General features: G+C 48.8%; 1 protein-coding gene across 5 annotated transcripts in view; it reads right to left on the bottom strand.

Moving 5' to 3' along the window:
* The window catches only part of HDAC4 (histone deacetylase 4), a 339331-nt gene that overhangs the window by 114629 nt on the left and 204186 nt on the right, over positions 1-20516 (bottom strand). For all 5 annotated transcript variants that reach the window (XM_087424602.1, XM_087424600.1, XM_087424599.1 and 2 more), the window contains exon 5: positions 3124-3274. In XM_087424602.1, the coding sequence (XP_087280728.1) occupies positions 3124-3274 (151 nt within the window). The remainder of the gene's footprint in view (positions 1-3123; positions 3275-20516) is intronic.

Here is a 20516-nt window from a genome sequence, read left to right as displayed (position 1 = left end):
CGCCCTGGCAGCACCCTCAGCCAGGAGGGTCCCTCGACACGAAGGAGTCAGCACACACGAAACAAGCAGTGGTGTGGAAGAGGAGTGTCAGCGGAACCAGCAGGCCGGGTAGTGAGAGCGATGAGTGATGACACGTCTGCCACGTCAGCACACTGCAGAGGGCCCCAGTCTGTATTCAGAGACCAGGGGTGCATGTAGCCAACCGAAATCTGCAACTGAGCTTCTCCTGAAGGCCTCCCGTCCTCCCTTCAAACCTCCACTGTGGGCAATCACGGAGCCCGTAAATCATCATCCACCTAATTGGCGTGGTATAACGAGGTATACCATACAGATTTAGTAACTGCTTGCAAATATTGGTAAAAAAGTTAGATTTCATGTGGAGTAAAAACTCTCCTGATGTGCCTTCAACATTGAGACTCTATGGACAGTTAAAGCAAAAATACATTTAAAGTATGTTATTTCAAGAATAAAATGCTGCAATAACTAATGATTGTAAAAGCTGTTAATTTTATATATAAAAACAATTACTAAGAACTTACAAATAGTTAAATAGAGAAAAACTAAAAATGAGAATATACTAGCTACTTACTTTTAGGAAAAAATAATATTCTTTTTGAAAAAGAAAATATGTATAAAAATGTACAAAATAATATAGGCATAATAAAACAGATTAGATTATATTTGAATTCTGATTTAGAAAAGACTGATAAATTAGGCTACATTACAACCGAGAACTCCTGTTGTTTAAAAGGCATCATTAGGAGAGTGAAACAGCAGAGACCAGAGTGGAAGGAGATATTTGTGACACATAAAGCCGACAAAGGGCTTGATTCTAGAATATAAAAAGAACAACCCCAAACCAAGAAAGAGAGAACTCAACAGAAAAATACGCAAGAGACGTGAAGAAGTACTTCATAAGAAGGGAACATCCATTTGGCCAACAAGCACATGAAAATGTGCTGAGTCTCACTGGTAATCACAGAAATGCAGCTGAAGCCACGAGGAGGTACTGCCCAGCTGAAGTCAAGGTGACGGACAGTAACAGTGTTGGTGGTAACAGGGAACAGGACTCGCACACGTGGCTGGCGGAGGCAGAAATGGGTACAACTACTTTGGAAACCCTTTGGCCTCACGTGTGGCAGTCGACCACACGGAGGCCCTGAGATTCCCAACGCCGCTTCACATCTGCCCGTCTGCACCAAGAAACATGAGCAAGAACGTATGGAGCAGCGTTATCTGTAACAGCTCTGATCAGTAAACAGCCCGAGTATCCACCAACTACAGAACGAACGAATATGGTGGTGCGTTGTGAGTGGGACAACACGTAGCTATGAAGATGAATGAACTCCTGCTACACACAACAGTGAGGACAGATGTCAGAGCATAATGTTGAGTGGAAGAAGCAAAACACAAAAACCTACATATTAATGATTCCATTTATACAAATTTCAAAAGCAGGCAAAACCAGTCTTTGGTGTTGGCGTCAGGGGAGGGGTTACCTTTACGGGGGGCACGTGGGGCTCCCAGTGCTTTACTGGGTGGTGGTCAGCCGGGGACGTGCACCTGTGGATAACTCCCTGACAGTCCTCACACACTGCAGACTGGGTACTTTTCTGCATGTGTATCATACACCAATAAAAATATTCCCAAAGCAACTTCAGAGAGCAGACTTGACAAGAATGCTTTGAAAATACATCATCTTACGCTGTTGTGCGTATGTAAATTAAAATTTAAACAAAAGCTTGTTAAAATGACTTGTATAGATGACTTGCCATTTTCAGTGGTTGAAGATAAAGGATTTTTGAGGTCTATGGGTATTAGCGAGGTGAGCTTTAGAGAAGTACATCGTCCTACCATCATTACCCCAAATCCCGATATAGGAGAGAATGGTCCATCTCGACTTACTTTCGGTGTTACCAGAGATAAAACAAGTTCAACTGAGCACTGGGGCCCTGGGCAGAAACTAACCAAGCCCAGGACGTGAGCATGCACGTGCCCTGCGTATCGGGTCCTGGGTTGTCTTGGAAAACAGCAAGGTGTCAAAAGAAGGAAGCACAGGGGCCGGCCTGGTGGCGCAAGCAGTTAAGTGCACGCGCTCCGCTACGGCAGCCCAGGGTTTGCCGGTTTGGATCCCGGGCGCGCACCAACGCACCACTTGTCAAGCCACGCTGTGGCGGCGTCCCATATAAAGTAGAGGAAGATGGGCATGGATGTTAGCCCAGGGCCAGTCTTCCTCAGCAAAAAAAAAGAGGAGGATTGGCAGATGTTAGTTCAGGGCCGATCTTCCTCACAAAAAAACAAAAAAAACAAGGAAGCACAAACACACAGAAGGAAAGTGTTCCCTTCATGACAACCTGGGAGGGACGTGGTGCCCAGTGGAGGACATGCCAGACTATACAAAGACAGGTCATGTTGGCACTGTCCTCACTGCGTGAGCCCAGGGCACTGTGTTCAGTGCCTGGGTGGTCAGAGGGGCTGTGGCCTCTTCCCTGATAGACACAGGGATTCCCCCTAATTTCCCAAAGTGGGAAGGAACAGCACACAGAATAGTCTCCTCTCCTCGCTAAGGTGAAATCCAGGCATTTCTCGGAAGATAGCAGACCACACTGGTCTTCAGACGGACACACGCTGCCACCACAGACATCAAAAATTAGGGTCAAAAGAGCCAATGTGAGAACCAAGCTGTGGGTCACTGTGTAGCCTGTGCCCCCTCAGCTGTGGGCTGTCCTACAAACTAATACTTGGTTTTCAGGCACTCACAAGACGCTCTCAAAAGAAAAGAACTTTGAAAAACTTAGGAGTGAACTCCCAGGTAAAACTCACTGTGCAGCTGGTATGCTTTATGGTTAATATTTTTTAAGTCCATTAGGAGTCTGCCAAATATTCTTTAAAATGCTTAAATCAAACCCAAAGTCGTGCTGAATGCCCTGGCAGCCCCCACAGGAAGATGAAGCCCTGGACTCCCGCTTGTCTCTGAAGCTGAGGGTGACCTGAAACAGCCACGTGCAGCGACTCCACCTGCTACAACCGGGGGGCGGCTCCCAGCCCTCCCGCCGCTGCCCGCGGGCCAGGGGGCAGGGAAGCCGGGAGGGGTGCCGCCCTGGCGGTGGGCCTGGCACTTACTCTCTTTGCCTTTCTCCTTGTTCTTGAGCTGCTGCAGCTTCTGCTCGCGGTGCTGCTTCTCCAGCTCCTGCTCCTGACGGTGTCTCTCCAGCTTCCGCTGATGCTCCAGCAACTCCTGCTGGTGCTTCATAGCCAGCAGCTCCTGCTGTTGCTGTGCAGGGAAGGAGGAGACAAAGACGGTCAGAGCCCCGCTCCGAAAGAGAAAGAACAAGACAGACATACCCAGGAAAATTTGTGAAGGACCAGCTCGTCTCTGCGCTGGTGTTGCCACTGGGGCCTTGTTCTCATCTGCACAGCCAGCATTTCCAACGAGGCTACCTCGGCTCTGTTCAGTCCCACACGAAGGAGGGCTGCTCCAGGCCCTAGATGTCTCCTGACCTTTTAAATGTTAAAAACGAAAATAAAAACCGTGGAACTGCTAGAAGAAAATACACACAACGATTTATGTAATCTTGCAAATTGGGAATGTCTTTTTGAGAATGAGACAAAAGAGTGTGAACTGGTACGACCACTTTGGAAAACTGCTTGGCACTTTCTTACAAAGTTAAATGCAATCCCACTCCTAGGACTTACCCAAGAGACATGGAGACACATCCACACAAAGCCCTGTACGAGGCAGCTTTACTCACAACAGCCCAGGCTGACATACCCCAAATGTCCCTCAGAGGTGAGCACACGGATGAACGGCATGTATTCAGATGCTAGAACACTATCTCATGATGAAACAGAATCAACTACAGACACACGAAGAAACACCATGGGCTGTAAACCAAGAAAAATAAGCATGCCCGGGGCTGACAGAGGGGTGTGAGAAAATTACAGGAAAGAGCCAACACTCAAAGATTCTATGCATATGAAGTTCTAGAACAGGAAATCCTAAGATCTGATGATGATAAACCAGAAGGCCGCCTCCTGGGGTGAGGCAGGAAGAGGAAGGCAGAGGGAACATTCTAGGGTGTGGACCGTCTGGTGGAGGTGGCGTTTCCACAGGTGCTCACACTGTCAAAATGCATTGAACGGCACACTCAAGATCTGTACGCTTTGTTACGTATAAATTAGATCACATATTTTCAAAAATGACATCACTGACTACATAAAAAATTATCTTTATCACAGATACTATAAACAAAACTAAAATGCAAAAGATGGAGAAAAATTCTGCAATATATATACCAATAATCGTCACATAAATGGCTATTGTAAATTAATAAGAATATGATAGGCAGCCCACTGAAAAGGTAAGCAAGCAAGAATGAGAGATTCACAGAAGAAATGGTTAAAAATAAAAGGGAAAAGATGTTCAACCTCACTAGTAATCTAACCCCACATTCACTTATCACATTGGAAAAGGTGAAGAGGCACAAGCCCGGTGCTGGTCCAGCGCTGACCTGAGTGTGTGGGAGAGGGTCCATCAAGCAGACACCAGAGAAGTCTTCCTCAGACAGCCATCGGTCCCGCCTCCAGTGAAGCTCCTCGGGACACACCAGGCTCTGCGCCCGGGGCTGCCTTCTCGGCGAGGTCGCTCCCCTCTCTGACTGTCTCTCTCTCTCTTTGTCTCTATCTCTATCTCTCCGTCACTCTCACTCTGTGTCTGTCACCCGCTCTGTCTGTCTCTCTGTGTTTCTTTCTCTCTATCTCTTTCTCTGTCTCTCTCATTCTCTCTCTGTCTCTGTCTCTCTGTGTTTCTGTCTTTCTCTCCCTATCTCTTTCTCTGTCTCTCTCTCTCTGTCTCTGTCTCTCTGTGTTTCTGTCTTTCTCTCCCTCTCTATCTCTTTCTCTGTCTCTCTCTCTGTCTCTGTCTCTCTGTGTTTCTGTCTTTCTCTCCCTCTCTATCTCTTTCTTTGTCTCTCTCTCTCTCTCTGTGTTTCTGTCTCTCTCTATTTCTGTCTGCCTGGCTGCCTCTCTCTCTCTGGGGCTCCAGCTACACAGACTTTCCTTCGGCTCTCACACTAAGCCACTTGAAGTCCTCAGGGCCTCTGTGTGAGTGACCCCACAGGCCAGCACTTGGAGACGGTCAACCTGGCTCCTCCTCCCCAGCCATCTTTCCCAAGCAGGGCCCTGGGCCCTCTGTCCAGCACTTCCCACGTAGGCACCTACTCTCCTTGTTACTTGTTTCTCTTGGTCTCTCCCACTAGGCGCAGGGTAGAAGGAGGACTCTGGGTGAGCTGGTAATCTGGCAACCCAAAGTCCCCGGAACTTTCTACCGAGGAGCTTTAACATACAAGCATCTTTCCCTCAGATGTAAGTGATCAAATATGTAAGATGGGGGGCAGGGTCGGGGGAGGGACGAAGCATCCTTTCAGCCATTCACAGAGGGACGATGGCACCAACAAGAGTGATGACGACGCGGTTGTTGAAAACCGACATTTATCGAGGGCTCTTCTCCGTGCCTGACATTTGTAACTGACAAATGGCCATAACCATCCTCTGAGGTGAGTGTGTCACGGAAGAGGAAGCTGAGCGACAGGGTGGCCAGTGGGTCAGGGCTTCCATCCAGATGGCGGTTCTGCCCCGAGCACGCAGCTCTGGTGATGAAGAGGACAGAGCAGGGGGACAGTGGGTGGGTGTGCCCAACGTGGGCGCCGGCATGGGCGTGGCCCTGGCGGGTCAGGACCACACACCTGGGGCATGCCTAGGGGCCTCACACAGGCTCTTTTCTGTCTCTAGTCGTTGTACGATGCCACATTTTACTCTCAGAACAACAGGTTTAACAAATGACAAGCAAGTGGCTTAGGCGTAAAGGAGCAGATTTAGAGGAGTAGGGATACAGCCAGGGGACAACCAGGACAGAGTGAGGCGCACACAGGCCTTGGCCCCGCACGGCTGCCCGAGGTCCCCGCCATGTGGTGGGGGTCTGAGGGGAGGGGAGGAGGGAGCAGCCCAGCTTTCCTAACTTGCCCACTGTGCCCAAGAAAAGTTGTCGACCCGGAGACATGTGTGTATGTGCATGTGAGTGTGTGCGTGTGAGTGTGTGACGGAGCCACCCTCCTCCGTGGGCACCAGCCCTCAAGGTACATCTGGCCGGCCCTGGGGAGCAGGTGCTGTGTGTCCAGGAACATCTCCAAACTCCTGCTGGTCCCTTCTTCAGAGGCAGAGCCTGGGCGACCAGCTGGCTTGGTGCCCTGCACACACTGCACCCGCCTGTGCCAGCCCCGGGCAGTCACCACTGGGAGCCACCTCACTGCCAGGGGAGGAAGGGTCCAGGCCACAGAGAAGGTGAGGCCGGGCCCCTTCCTGGCCAGAGGCCCCCAGGGAGATGGGGAGGCTCCCACCACCTGGGCCTCACCTGGCTGCCTGGGCCCCAATTCCCAGGGTGGACTTTTGTCAGTGTGGTAGTGTGGAAATGATCCAGTGTCTTTCGTCAACTAGAGCAACACGTAAATTAAGAAAACAGGATTTCAGATTGCTTAGAGTTCCTTCCTGTTAAAGATGCAATATGTCGCCATGTCTGTGACTTCTGTGAGGTTCAAATCACATTCTACCAAAAATGTTACAGAAAAAGAATATCATTTGTGAAAATGTATAAGGTGGAAATTCTCACTCTTTCATTCTCTAAATAAAGCTGATAACCCCGGTGTGGGCGCATATGTGCTAGCCAGTAAAAATTACCTTCAGCCAAACTTCAGAAGAAGCTGGCGATAACAATGAATGAGCAAAAGGGACAGAACCACCAACTTATAAACGCCAGTGTGTGTGGGACGCCCGGCCACTGGCCCAACCTTAGGGTAGGGTACCTGGCAGACCAGCCCTGCCACACCGTCACACAGAGTGCTGCCGGAAACTCAGTGCCTGGCCTCAAGACAGAGATCATACTGCGGCCCCTCGCTGGCCCACCTGGGCTCTGCCTCCGCAGCCAGCACGGCCAGCCTCCCGGCCTCCTGGCCCTGCTGCTGTGGAAGTGGCCCGATGGCAGAGTCCCTGCAGGACTCAGGGCTGGTGCAAGACTCATCAGCAGGGCCTGGAGCTCTAGCTGGGCGGGTCTGGTCACACCTGTGGTCACATACACAGCAAGGGTTTATGGAGTGCAGAGTAAGTGGTCAGCATTACTGACCACAGAGGACCTGCAGCCCCTGTCTACAACCTCGGCCACCTCTCGCCTTCCACAGAGGGGAAGGGACTCATTTCCAGCCAGGATCACAGGGACAGAACAGCAGAGAAGTGGGTGTAGCTAGACCCAAAATCAGCACAGGCGGGAGGAGGGACAGAGGCCACAGGGCCCTGATGGTGCCCAGGACAGGGGCCTGCACAGAGGAGCGAGCATCCAGACCCCAGGCAGCAGCGCACACTTCCCATGGGAGATGTTGCTCCTGGAAGGCAGGTGCCTGGGGCTCAGAGATCACGTCAGGCAGCAGTGTGTGCAGGGGAGGGGCCAGGAGAGGGGCCATCAGGGATCAGTGCCCAGCGGTGGGGTTCATGGACACCATGTGTCACCTCTAAGAGCTTGCTCATGGAAAAAATTACATTCCAAACAAGCCACTTACATGAACTGGGGGATAGTGGACTGAACAGGCAGGTACCGCCCACGCTCTTTTCATCACCACTCCCTGGTTTGCCACTTGGGCGGCACAGACTTCCAGAGGACTTTCTGGGTGGCACCACCAGGCATGGTCAGAGGAGAAGGCTGAGGCCAGACTGCCCAGATGGGAACCCAGCTCTGCCCACTCCACCCCTCAAGTACGTACCTCCTCCCTGCCTCTGTTTAGTCCCAGAACCCGTCTGCTTGGGCTGCTGTGAGGACAAATTGAGACGATATCTGGAAAACACTTAAAACAGGTCTGGTACTGAGCTCACATCTGTATTCTGTCATCGTCATCACTGTTAGAGGTTTACTTCTGAAAGATGGCGCCTAGAGAGCTGGACTTGTGGACGCTGCCACGTCATCCTGAGACCAAAATGAGGCCGCCCAGGGACTCCAGGGAAACACAGCACAGTGGAACAGAATGTAGGAATGAAGTTTTTATCTCAAAACTGGCTTCCTAATTTTGCGGTGTTTGTTGCCAACAGTCAATACACTTTGGTTTAACCATGAGGGCCTTCAGTTCCTCCAAACCGGCATCACTGTGCGCATCTGTTAAGATCAGCTCAAGAACTTTGCTAATTTCAAAACAATGGTGTTTTCTTATGAGAGGAAAACAAAATTACACCTTTGTGACAAAAGAGTAAATGAAGTGGACATAAAAGGTGTCCCTCATTATCAGTTTCATTCCCAGAGACTCGGCACTCAGAGCTGCACCATGGGAAATCACGCTCATTCTTACTGAGAACAGAGCTGCACACCAAGGAGGTACTTCTGCCAGAGAAATATTTGTTGATCCGTATAGATTCAGAGAACCCCACCTAAGGGCCTCATGGCTGTGTCCACAGGTAAAGGCACTTACTGGGTGCCACCAGGCCACCATCAATAGCTCTGGGACTCTACCTGCATCGCCAGTCTTAAGAAATGTACAAAACTTGGCTTCGTGACGTTGCTCGGGTCAGGAGACCAGTACCATGATATTTGGAGCAACGGAGCTTATAATTAAGTATCCATCCTCTCTTGGTACTTCCTACACCCCAAAACTGCTGTGCACAGCCCCGGGGTCCCTTTCAACTGCTCAGTATTCACGTAATGCATAAATGAGGAGCAGGGAGAAATTCGCTTAATATAGTCTCACAATATTTACTTTTCAGCCAGAACCCAGAAGGAAAGCGACATCTTTCAATTATCACTACAAAAAGACTGGACACAACAACCACAGACACTGGTGATTAAAATTCACAGGACGACAAAACTCCCAGAAAAACAATATTGTCGTGGAGTTTTAATGAAAGTAGCAATTACAAACTACGACTCTGGTTCCCCAAAAATGCCCCAGAGCAACACTGCACGGTCTTAGTCTTTGTTCTGTTTAGACCACACTCTACATCAGCAGATTTATACGAGGTAATAACCTGTACGTTAAAGCCCATAAACCAAAGGCTATGGAAGAAACCAGACCCTGACACCCCCCTCAGTCATGTGTCATGTGTCATTTCAGGCCTGTCACTGGGGCTTTGGACAAAGTGATCCTATACACTCACAGTTCCTGGACGATGAAGATGAACTACAACGTGAGGAAGGCGGCCTTCTCCTCCTCCCTCCCCACAGTGAAGCATCATAAAGGCATACTTGCCCCCATCAGCTCCCCGAAAGAAGTCCCCACGCCGTCCCTTGACGGGCAGTGAATGAAGGTGTGTCACGGGGTGCAGTGTTCAGGCTACGAGAAATAGGACTTTGAGATGTGCTAATTTTTATGTTAGGTAAAATCTGCACAGTTATTTGCGACTAGTACCTTGCTAACACGTATGAAGGTCAAGACTATCCTGTGGGAGAAGGAGAATTGCTGAGAAGCTATTTTTTGCAGATTGAAACTATTATGAGCAATTTAAAGTAAGATGTCTACTATTTAATTTTTCTAAGAAAAAACAAAAACAATAATAATAATAAAGGTCGCATTAACTAGAGTTTCATATCCAATTTACTTTCAAGACAACACTGAGCTCAGAATCAAAAATCAGATCCCTAGAATTCAGCTTCTTTGACTCTGACTTTGGAATTTAACTACAAATATTCAAGTGGAAACCCAACCAGATTTTTACTTTAAAAAGTCAACTAAACTAAAACCCCGCTACACTGAAGGACAGAAACTGGGGACAGGTGCACATCCACTGCCCCAGCAGAGGAGAGAGACCTTGCTGGGCTCTGGCAAGCTGGCACCCGCCCCACTCAGAGCACCTCTGTTTTGTCCTAACAATGGAAGACGACAGATCATTAGAAGCAGCAGCAGTCAAGTTCGATGAAAGCACATTGATACCACTACACTTAATGAAGAGAGGGACTGTCCACAACGCTGCTCAAAACCAATCTCCCTGGCCCCAGGGTTCTGCAAACACTTACTGCTGAGGCCACGCCCATTTAAGAAGTTCCCTGGGCCTGAGGTGCCCCGTGTCATGGGCGCTTGCTGGGGCGGGTGTGGCAGGTGCCTGCGTTTCAGCACAAAGGGTATCCCGAGGGCCACATGTGTACTGGGAAGGGGGTCCCCAAAGGCCACGGCGTGCTCAGGAGCCCAAGGATGTCTAATGGCCACACACACAGACCCCCACAGGGGCCAAGTGCCCTATGAATTAACAGTGGCTTCTTTTTAAACGCGAGAGTGTTTTCCTGATTTTAAATGCACTACAGACTCATGGGAGCAAATGTGAAAATAAGAACAACATGAAAAATCACCCATATCCCTACCTCTCAGAGGATACTGATTCAATGCCTGATGGTACCTTCAGCCTAGTCACACAATTAAATCCTGACTTCAAATAAAATCCCACCAACCAGCATTTTCCCATCTCTCATGTTAACTGGCCTCAACAGAAACATTCTTAAGTTGGATTTTTATTAACCATTAAGGGTCCAATATGTTTTGTGCCAGCCTGCCCCTAAAATTATGCTACTCATGCAGAAATGAGGCACTGTGAAACGGTCTCTGAGCCTGTCCTGGGGCACATGGCAAAGGGGAGGTTATAGGCAGCCTGCCCACCCAGCCACAGCTACCTGCCTACTCCCAGGCAAGGGTGTTGCGGGCTCATTTCACCCTGCTCAGCACAGCCCTGATCACAGATGATGGGCGCCCTCCACTTTTCCTGTTTCTCCTCCTTGTTTGCAGGCAGAAAGGCCCCAGGCTGGTGGGACGCCATACCTAAACACAGGACAACCGGGGCCAGGACAGAAAGGATGCAAGAGCCGGACCAGGCTCCACACACAGATGAGATGGGTGGCAGCACCACCAGGTGCCCACGTGACCCACGTCCAAGCTAAGCAGATGAGGCAGGCAGGGCCTCCCTTCCACTCTAAGCACAGAGGGACTCCATTTCAAAAGGAAGGGGTACAGCGAGGGTCAGGCCTGCAGGCTGCTTCTCCACAGCACCCAGCCCTGGCGGTGAGTTCGCCTGCCCCCTACACCTGCTGTCACTAATGGCAGAACCAACAGACACTAATGGCTGCTCTCACCACCTACTTCGCTGTGTTACCGTGAAAAGGTTAAATTGAGAAGAAAACACACAAAATTTAAGCGCCTTCTTCGCTGAAGAATGCACGACATTTTAAAAGCCTGGTGTGGCCAGCGCTGAACAGAAGAACACAGTATGCAATGCTGGACTACAACGGGGCAAGTCCACTTCCAGCCAGAACCGGAACCCGGCAGCCCTGTGTGTGACAGCCACTACAGGCTGGCCGCGAGCTTCGTCTGAAGACGCTCAAGCTGCCCGTCAGGCGCCACCGCAGCCGCTTTCGAGGGAAGCGCAGGACGAGCCCAATTACCCTCATCTGCCAGGACACAGTGTCTGATAGAGCAAAACAAACAGGGAGTCTGCTCTCCCCGTGGCGGCGGCTGTCGACCTCCAGGAACGTGCTATTTGGCCGTGGTATTTATAGACCATTTGGGGCTAAAATGTTGTTCCCTACGGGGTCCTCAAAAATGGAAACATTTGCATCTTTATCTCACTGGATTTATGGGCTCAAATCAGAGGCACCCTCATTTTAGTACCTTCAAAATCATCCCTCCCTCTTGCCTCACTCATGGCACAACCAGCAGTGCTCAAAAGCCCCCCCGCTGTGTCATCCACCCCGCCCACCCCCCCGCTCCATTGGTGTAAGTCTCCTTTCTCCTACAAGGTTCGGCTCCCAGGAGCTGCATCCTCATGCAGTCCACTGGAGGGTCTCTCCCTCTGCAGAGCATCCTGCCTCCCTCTCTCCCTGCACTCACCCTCACCTGGCGACACTTCCCGGGGGCCTCCAGGCGGTCTACGGACTCAGACTGTGTCTGATCTCAGACTGTGTCTGGTCTCTTCTTCAGACCTTACCATCCCAACACACAGCAGGTCTAAGCGAGCCCACGAGAGTAGGGAACCAGATCAAAGGCAGCATATTCCATCAGCAAACAGTGAGGAGCAATGAGAGAAAAGCATGTTGCAGGTCGACGCAGGACAAGGTTTTTGGAAAGAAACAGAAAGTTCCTTCTCTTCTACAGACCACAGGCAGCCTACAGTCTAGAAGGCACAATTAAAGGTGAGCAGGACACCTTACAAAGCATGAGACTCCTGTGCCATGAATTCCTGGCAGCACAGGAAAAGCAGGCCACAGGAGGGCGGCTGGAGCGGCCATCCATGCCCCTCGGGGCAGCGGGTCAAGCAAGGCCACCCACCTGCCCACAAACAACTTCCTTGAAACCCAAAGTGCCAGGTTTATAAGCAATTCCTTACTGTAAGAACACTAAATAGGTGCAGCCAGGTTCAGGGTGACGCAGGACTTCTGGCAGCACGCAGCCTGGAGTTTTCCCAAGTACCAGGGTTACAACAATCCAAGCGCATCCTAATGGCTCATTAACTGCTGCCTCAGGTGACCCGGAAGCCAGGCCCGGGCAACATCTCTTCAGCCACCTGCGACAGGTAATAAAGAGAGTAAACATCATGGCTGGGCTCCCGGTGCCATAAAACCAGGCTTCCTTTAAATTTTATCCCTCTCCCTGCAAGGAAAAGAGTCACACTCTCAACTAAATGGCTCTTAAAACTCTCTCCTGCCATGGAAACAGCACAAATCACACTAACAGACAGCTATATAGAAAAGTTCATCCTCACTAGTAAAAAAGGACATGCAAATTAAAACAGTGTGGGAATAATTTTCATTTTTAACCAATTAGACTGGAAATACCTGGTGAGGCCTGGGTAAGGGAGAGGACCACGTTGAATACACCTTGGGAGGGAGCATAAACCTGTTAGGAGGGCAATTTGCGAGATGCTTTAAAATGTGTAACATGCATACAATATTTTTCACATGAAGGGATTTATTCTGAGAAAGTAATTGGGCAAGTGTGCCAAAACCTACCCAAAGGATGGTGCCGGCTGTCTGGCTCATGAGCAGGAACCATGGGGGTCCAGGCCCTGTCCCCTGGGATGGCACCAGCTAGACAGATGCATCAGGCATTGAGCATGGAGGACCCGTCACCATCCTACTGGCACTGCAGGGTGGACACGGAGGCTCCAGCTCCCAGGGTCACAGAATTCAGCCCCAACTCCGGATGCTTTGGAGCCACAGTGGGGGCTGTCATCTGATGCTGGGAACATGGGAGATCTGTCAGCCCCCGACCGGGCATTCTCAGATTCCTTCCCATGGTCCACGAACCCATGGGGTCCTGGTGCTGGCAGGAACAGGATCTGTCTGAAAACACCATCCCCGGAAACACATCCTTTGAAGAGTCAAGTTTCCCTCTATGATGCAGCCATAGTCAGTCACAGCAAAAATCTACTAGTAATTACGGAAAACTAACAAAAAGCAACTGCTGGGTTGAAAGTTCCATTAATAAGTGGAAGAAAGGCTGAAGAGAACTACAGATCAGAGCCCAAAATAGGTAAGTCCCAGGGGGCCACAAAAGCCGTGGGTGCTACAGAGAAGTCTGAGGGGCCAGGCGTACCCAAGGTGTGTTCTGCGGGTCAGTCCTGCTCTCGGGGTCTCCCCATGCCTGCCCCCGCTGCAACTCCCCAGCCCCTGGGGCTCTAGCCACAGCTAGACCCTCTCTCCACACACACATCTGTATCTTCCCTCTGCATACACGTCCTAGAGGCATTCAAGCCAAAATACGAGAGAAGCTTCTAGAAGCATGCAGTGACCCTGGCAGCTGCTCATTCCCATGGCCTGCCACAAGCTGGCCCTGGGGACCCCTGAACCCTGACCACTGGGAGAGAACAATGACTCTACTGTGTGTAGAGGACACCCCAGTGCTATCTGGGCACTCCTTGGGGATGCGGATGTGGTTTGTAACCCGCATCATGCTCATGACTTGCCTACGCCCCACCCCGTTTACTCTGTGAGAGGTCTGACGCAGTTCACCACTCCAGCTCACTTTTGGTTTTCTTATTAGAAACAATAGAATGACCGATGGTTGAATTAGAGGTCGATTCCCTCTGTGTTCACATTTAACCATCAGTTTACCAATCAAAGGTCCATATTCTTGGAAAAGCCCAAGGACGGATCTGCTTTCACTCTCTTGAACACGGTAAACAGGACAGAATTAAATGGAGCTATTTTATTTTTTCCCCTTCATGGTATTATCCAACACGTGTACAGGATATTCTTACAAAGATATGGCAGCCCTGACTGTGATCCATTTGATTTGTTTTTATTCATTTGAATACTTTATGTATATATGTAAAATCAACTAAGTAACTAAGAAAAAAGTCTGGGTTCAAGGGGTCCCCTTGCCAGCGCGTGGCCGGCCATGGTGAAGGGCAGCAGCAGTGGTGCCCACTGCTCTGGACACTTCTCTCCTGCATTTGCACCCTGATGCCTGTGATGACAAAGGACACAGGCTGTGCATATGGACGGTCTAAAACAGAGCCATGTGTGATGATTATGCCTTCGAGATAACACTGCCTTATTCTAGGTACTCTGTCCCAGGCACATAACCTTGAATACCCAAACCCTTGAAATTTATAATTAAACCCATACTAAGAATTAAGAATAAGTTCCAGACAAATACCAGATGATGCTACTTACATGAGGTGCCTAGAGCAGTCAAATTTATAGACAGAAAGAAGTAGAATGGTGGTTGCCAGGGCTGGGGGAGAAGGGAATGTCCCAGGAGCTAGTGTTTAATGGGGACAGAGCTTCAGTCTGAGCATAAAAAGTTCTGGAGATGGTGGTGGCAATGGTTGCACAACAGTGTGAATGTACTTAATGCCACCGAACTGTAAGATGGATAAAGTGAATTTTATGTTATGTATATTTACCACAATTAAAAAACACATGAGTTAGGGGTTTGGTGGTTCTTCAAAGAGTTAACACAGAGTTGCCACATGACCCAGCAAGTCCACTCCCAGGTATATACCCCAAAGAACTGAAAATGGGTGCTCCAACAAAACCTGTACACTAATGTTCACAGCAACACGACAACAGCCAGAAGGAGGAAACAACCCAAATGCCCATCAACAGAGGAAGAGATTAACAAACTAAGGAATATCCACACAGTGGAATATTACTCAGCTATAAAAAGGAATGCAGTTCTGACACAGGCTACAACACGGATGAACCCTGAAAATGTCATGCTGTGAGAAGCCAGACACGAAAAGCTACCAATTGTATGATTACATTTATATGAAATATCCGGAATGGGCATATTCAGAGAGACAGAAAGCAGATTAGTGCTGCCTGGGGCTGGAGGAACGGGGGTATAGGGAGCACCTGCCCAATGGACGCAGGGTTTCATTAAGGGGGATGAAAATGTTTTGGAACTAGACAGAGGTGATGGCTGTACAATATTGTAAATGTCACTGGACTATACACTTTAAAATGATCAAATGATGAGTTTTATGTCATGTGAATTTTACCATAATTAAAAAAATGAGTGAGGGAAAACCTAAGTATTTTCTATAAAAGAAAAAAAAAGAATAGTTGTGTCTTATGGGGAAATCTGCATCCCTCTCTGGGCTCTATCAGGGAGAACGGGTGTAGTTCTTGAGACAATGACATGGCTGCTGCTCGCTCAACGCTCTTGGACGGACATGGAGGGTCTCCTGGGGCCTCACAGCAGCACTACCGATAACAGGTTAATGGGAACGGAGACAGAGAAAGGCTGAGTAACCCTGGGCAGAGAGCAGGTGTTCACCCACGGGCTCCATCCTGCCTGATGGGCATTAGGAGACAGCATCCTGAACTGGCCAAGGAAACAGGAAAACTCACATATAATGAAAATGACCAAAATCCTGATTAGTACTACAAAACTATAAAACAGCTCAAAAGATGATTTAATTCAACGTTTACCTAGCACCCACCCCGCAAACAAGCTCCTCTAAGAGAAAAAGGCCAGGGTCTCTCCACACAGGATCCAGGAGCGACCCTCTGCCCTTGGAGAGCCACCTGCTCTTATTCACTGACGGAGGCAGAGAGTGTGGGTGCTTGACTCAACACCATAGGAGAAATGTTATGGGACCCAGAGACGGACACTCCCAAAGTGACCCTGAAGGAGATCCACGACATGGGGAAGAAAGGTCCAACTTTTTCTGGTACTCCTATAAGCCAGACAACAGGATAGGAGAATGGGCCTCAGGACCCCGAGGCAGTGAGTTATCCACACCTGGGGGTCTGGCGTTGGCAGCACAACCACAGTCCACAGTACAGGTAGGGCCCCAACCCACGGAGGTCGTCACAGATAACTTTTCCAGGCCTCAAGGTGGTTAGGGAAGTTTTAGCCAATGCAGCTAAACAAAAAGGAGGACACAATTACTAACTGCAGATGACAATATTATCTACCTAGAGAACACGAAGTAACCAATTATAAGTTTACTAGAACTAATAAAAAATTCTACATATTTGCTGGCTAAGAAATAATAATAAAATCAAGAGCTCTTCTGTACAGTGACAGTAACCAAGTAGAAAATAAAATGAAGAAAAACATTCTATTCATAATAAAAAAATATATATAAAATACCCAGGAATAATTAAATATAAAACCTATAAGCCTTACATGAAAAAATTAAAACAAGGCTTTTCATAAGGACAGAAGAAGCCTCAAATCATCAGACAGTAACACTGTGTTCCTAGATTAGAAATTTAACATCAGAAAGTTATTAGTGGACTTCATGTTAATTTATTAACTTGTTGTAACTTCAAAAAATTTCCAGAACAAGTTTGGGGGACCTGACAGGAAATGATTCTGAGGTTCATCTGGAAGACTAAATGGGCCAGACAAGCTAAGGAAAACGTAGAAGGAAGAAAATGTGCGTGGGGAGGAGACACGCACAGTCAGATGCTGAAATACGGGCAGATGCTGAAATACGGACGCTGTGTGGTGCCGGTTCAAGGATGCAGAGACGGGGGAGACGGGCTCGGCCAGATGAACGTGCACGTCTTATGGGGTACAGGCGGTATTTTTAATCATTTAGAAAAAACGTTTTGCTTCATGAATGAGGACAGGACAAGTGGATAACTATTTGATTACAAACAAAACTAACAGCCAAATGACAACATACGACGCACACTGAAATAATGCCCTTAATCTACAAAAAGCACTCCTATATCCATGAGAAAAAGACCAGCATCGCAACAGAAACACAGCAAAGAAAACGACAGTCAGTAGAAAAAAATGCAAGAAGTCAACAAGCATATAGAAATATGGTTAACCACGATGGAGGAAATGCAGACATGATGTGAGACAGATCCAAAATATAACGTGAACACGTCCAACAAATGCATCAGACTGCGGGGCGAGTCCTGGCTCCCTCCTCTGAGAGGGGCAGTCCCCGCACTGGCCGCCCGCTGTTTCCCGTCACTGGGGGAGTGAAGACGGGGGGCCCCTCTCCTGGGTCAGGCTGCGGGTGGGAGTGAGGGTGCCCGTGGGGTGCCCAGCAGAGGCGGCCACCACCCAGGACGGCTCAGTAAGTGCTCACTATTGTGGTTACTATTGCTTTGCTATTTTGCCCACGGAATAAGCAAGGTGTGTGTGTGAGAGAGAGACACACATACACACACACCCAGACAGACACATGCACACTCAGGACTGATACGGCTTTTAGAGAGAGACATGGCCATAGGTAACAAAACATAGAAAAGTAGTAATATCTTGGGTCAGCAATACCATTTTTACTTTGTCTAGACAGATGCATATGATTCACGCACAAGGAAGCTAAACACAGATGAAAAACTGGAAATAACCTTAATGTTCAACTATTAGTGGTTGTTTAAATTCATTATGGTTCATTGTAAGACTACAACAAAACCATTAAAGTCATGTTTTTGATGTCTATTTAATAGTACAGAGAAATGTTAACAATACAGTAAACAAAAAACATAGGTCAGAGTAGGATCCCAATTCCATAAAACTACACACACACAATCTGTATGAGATTACAGAAATACACTCTGAAATGTAACAGCTCTCATAGCTAACAGCACTGGAGTAACTTTCTTCTTTGTAATTTCCAATTATTCAAAAATTAACACTAAATGACTTTCACGATCAGAAAGAGAGATTAATTATGATGAAAACTTTCCTTGTAAAAACGACACTGCCTGGGGTACAAACACAGGCCCGGCCCTGCTTCTTGCCCACACACAACCCCGGGGGAGGCTGGGGGCCTGAGACCTTCCTCGCCCTCCCACTGATGCTCAGGCCACTTGGTTATCACTCAGGTTATCACTCGGTTGTTCCTCCTGGGCTGCGGTGGATTCCCTACCTGGTAGGCTACGGAGGAAGGTTTGTGGGGACCATCCCGTAAGCAAACAGTCCAAGAGGAGGGCAGACATCTGGGTAACCATGGCCGAGTGAACACAGGCATTCATCCCCACTCCTCTCTAAAAACCACTAAAGGGACAATGAAACAATATTTTTAAAAAGAGATAAAAATCCACAGAACAGAGATCACAAGAAGGGCTGGAGAGCAGGTTTGCCTTCAGAATTTTGGAAGATGCAGAGCAAGTGAGTGAAAGAAATGTCCTCAGCAGAGAAGGCTGTGGCTGCCACCAGGGAAACGAGATGGCAGCACTTCTGGTTAACGCCCAAACATCAGGCTCAACTATTAAATTGTGTCCAAAATGTTTCCACCAGTGAAGCTAAATGTGTGCTACATTCCCAAAACAAAAGTATAAATATTTGCAAAACATGAAAAAACATTTACGAAAACATCAGTGCCCGTGGATGGAGGTGAGGGGACGGCACACCTGAACCCAGAACCAGAATATGGTGGGTGTGTTAACCAGACAGTGATTCTGGCTGGCACTGGGGGTTTCCAGTGTCCAGGCCCACAGCCCTGCCCCCTTCTTCCTCTTTATGGTGCAACCTGACTCCTGTCCAAGTCAGTGCTGTGCTGGTCCCGCTACAAACTCTCAACCAGAGTGAGGGTCACTCCTCTGTGCACCCCGACTCCTGTCTAAGTCTGACTGTCATGGCGCCTCTCCCACCTTCTCTGAACCAGAGTGAGGATTCCTCCTGTGTGCACCCTGACTCCTGTCCAAGTCAGTACCGTCAAGGTGCCTCTCTCACCTTCTCTGAACCAGAGGGAGGATCCCTTCTGTGTGCACCCCGACTCCTGTCCAAGTCACTACTGTCACAGCGCCTCTCCTACCTTCTCCGAACCAGAGTGAGGATCCCTCCTGTGTGCACCCCGACTCCTGTCCAAGTCTGACCGTCATGGCGCCTCTCCTACCTTCTCTGAATCAGAGCGAGGATCCCTCCTGGAGCAGACTATTGCACTAACGGCCCCTGTTTGTTGCAAGCCCCCCCAGTATCCATTCCCTTGGGTATAGTCCCATCAGAATTCTCACCTTGGCCTTGAGCCTTGAGCCTTGCTCTGGCCATTGGGGCAATAGCATATGTGACATAAGCAGAGGGTTAAATCACACTCGCCCTCCTGCTGAGCTTGGAACTCTGAAACCAGCAGATAGACCGCTGGCCCCTAACAGCTTGCCGACCACCAGACCAGAGAGTGAGATCATTCTAGGTCACCCAGCCACCAGGCGGCTCACAGCTGATCACAGGAGCATGGAAACGAGCCCAGACGTGAAGAGCAGCTCACATGACCCTCAACAAACAAAATGACTGCTGTGGCAAGCACTCTATTTGTGGTGGTTTGTCATGCAGCAAAAGCTAACAGAGACCGTCCTGCAGCAGCATCTTGCAGGCTTATAAAGTGACAGTGACTGCCACTCTAGCAGGAAGGACCTTGTGCTGGCTTATATGCTACAACTGTTCTCCTTTATGCATAAAATAAATATTTAAAGCATTGATCCTGATCTAAAGATGTAACCAATTCAGATTTCAGACACTTTGAAATACAAAAATCATGTTATTGCATCATTATAGTTAGAAAGCTTGTGGTACAAGAACTACGAGATTGACAGTCATGAGTGCCATCACTTGTGTTTGCCCACAGTGAGAAGGGCTTATGGGTTTCTCAGATTGTGGGACTGGATTTGCATCAAGGGCACAGGGAACGAAGCCAATGGGAAGGGATGAAATGGTTAACTCCAATAAAAGCCAAGAGCTGCATCAGAAAGGACCTGTGGTTGTTGCACAGTGTGTGTAAGCAATATGCACCACGCAGACACAAGAGCGGAGACCCCAAATAGTTCTTTAATCAGAAGGGTGGTCTCAGTATTCGAAGGCACCTGAGTAGTGGCAGTGCACGCATGTGCGTGTGGGAGGGAGGGAGAGAGCCAAGTGGGAAATTACTATGTGGGATCTTGACTGGAAGGATGAAGCTGGCCATGTAGACCAGGAAGCACGTGCCAGAAGAGACCTTGGGCCTGGGAAGGCCGGCAGGAGAGATGGCAGCGGCAGGTTCTGTTGGCTGACAGTATGATACTTTTCCACTTGAAACACGAGAAACATATTTCT

This window comes from Ceratotherium simum, chromosome 37 (genome assembly GCF_057802395.1).
Source record: "Ceratotherium simum simum isolate JZ-2026a chromosome 37, ASM5780239v1, whole genome shotgun sequence".
Taxonomy (NCBI): Eukaryota; Metazoa; Chordata; class Mammalia; order Perissodactyla; family Rhinocerotidae; genus Ceratotherium; species Ceratotherium simum.
This window is presented reverse-complemented; position numbering and strand designations above follow the sequence as displayed.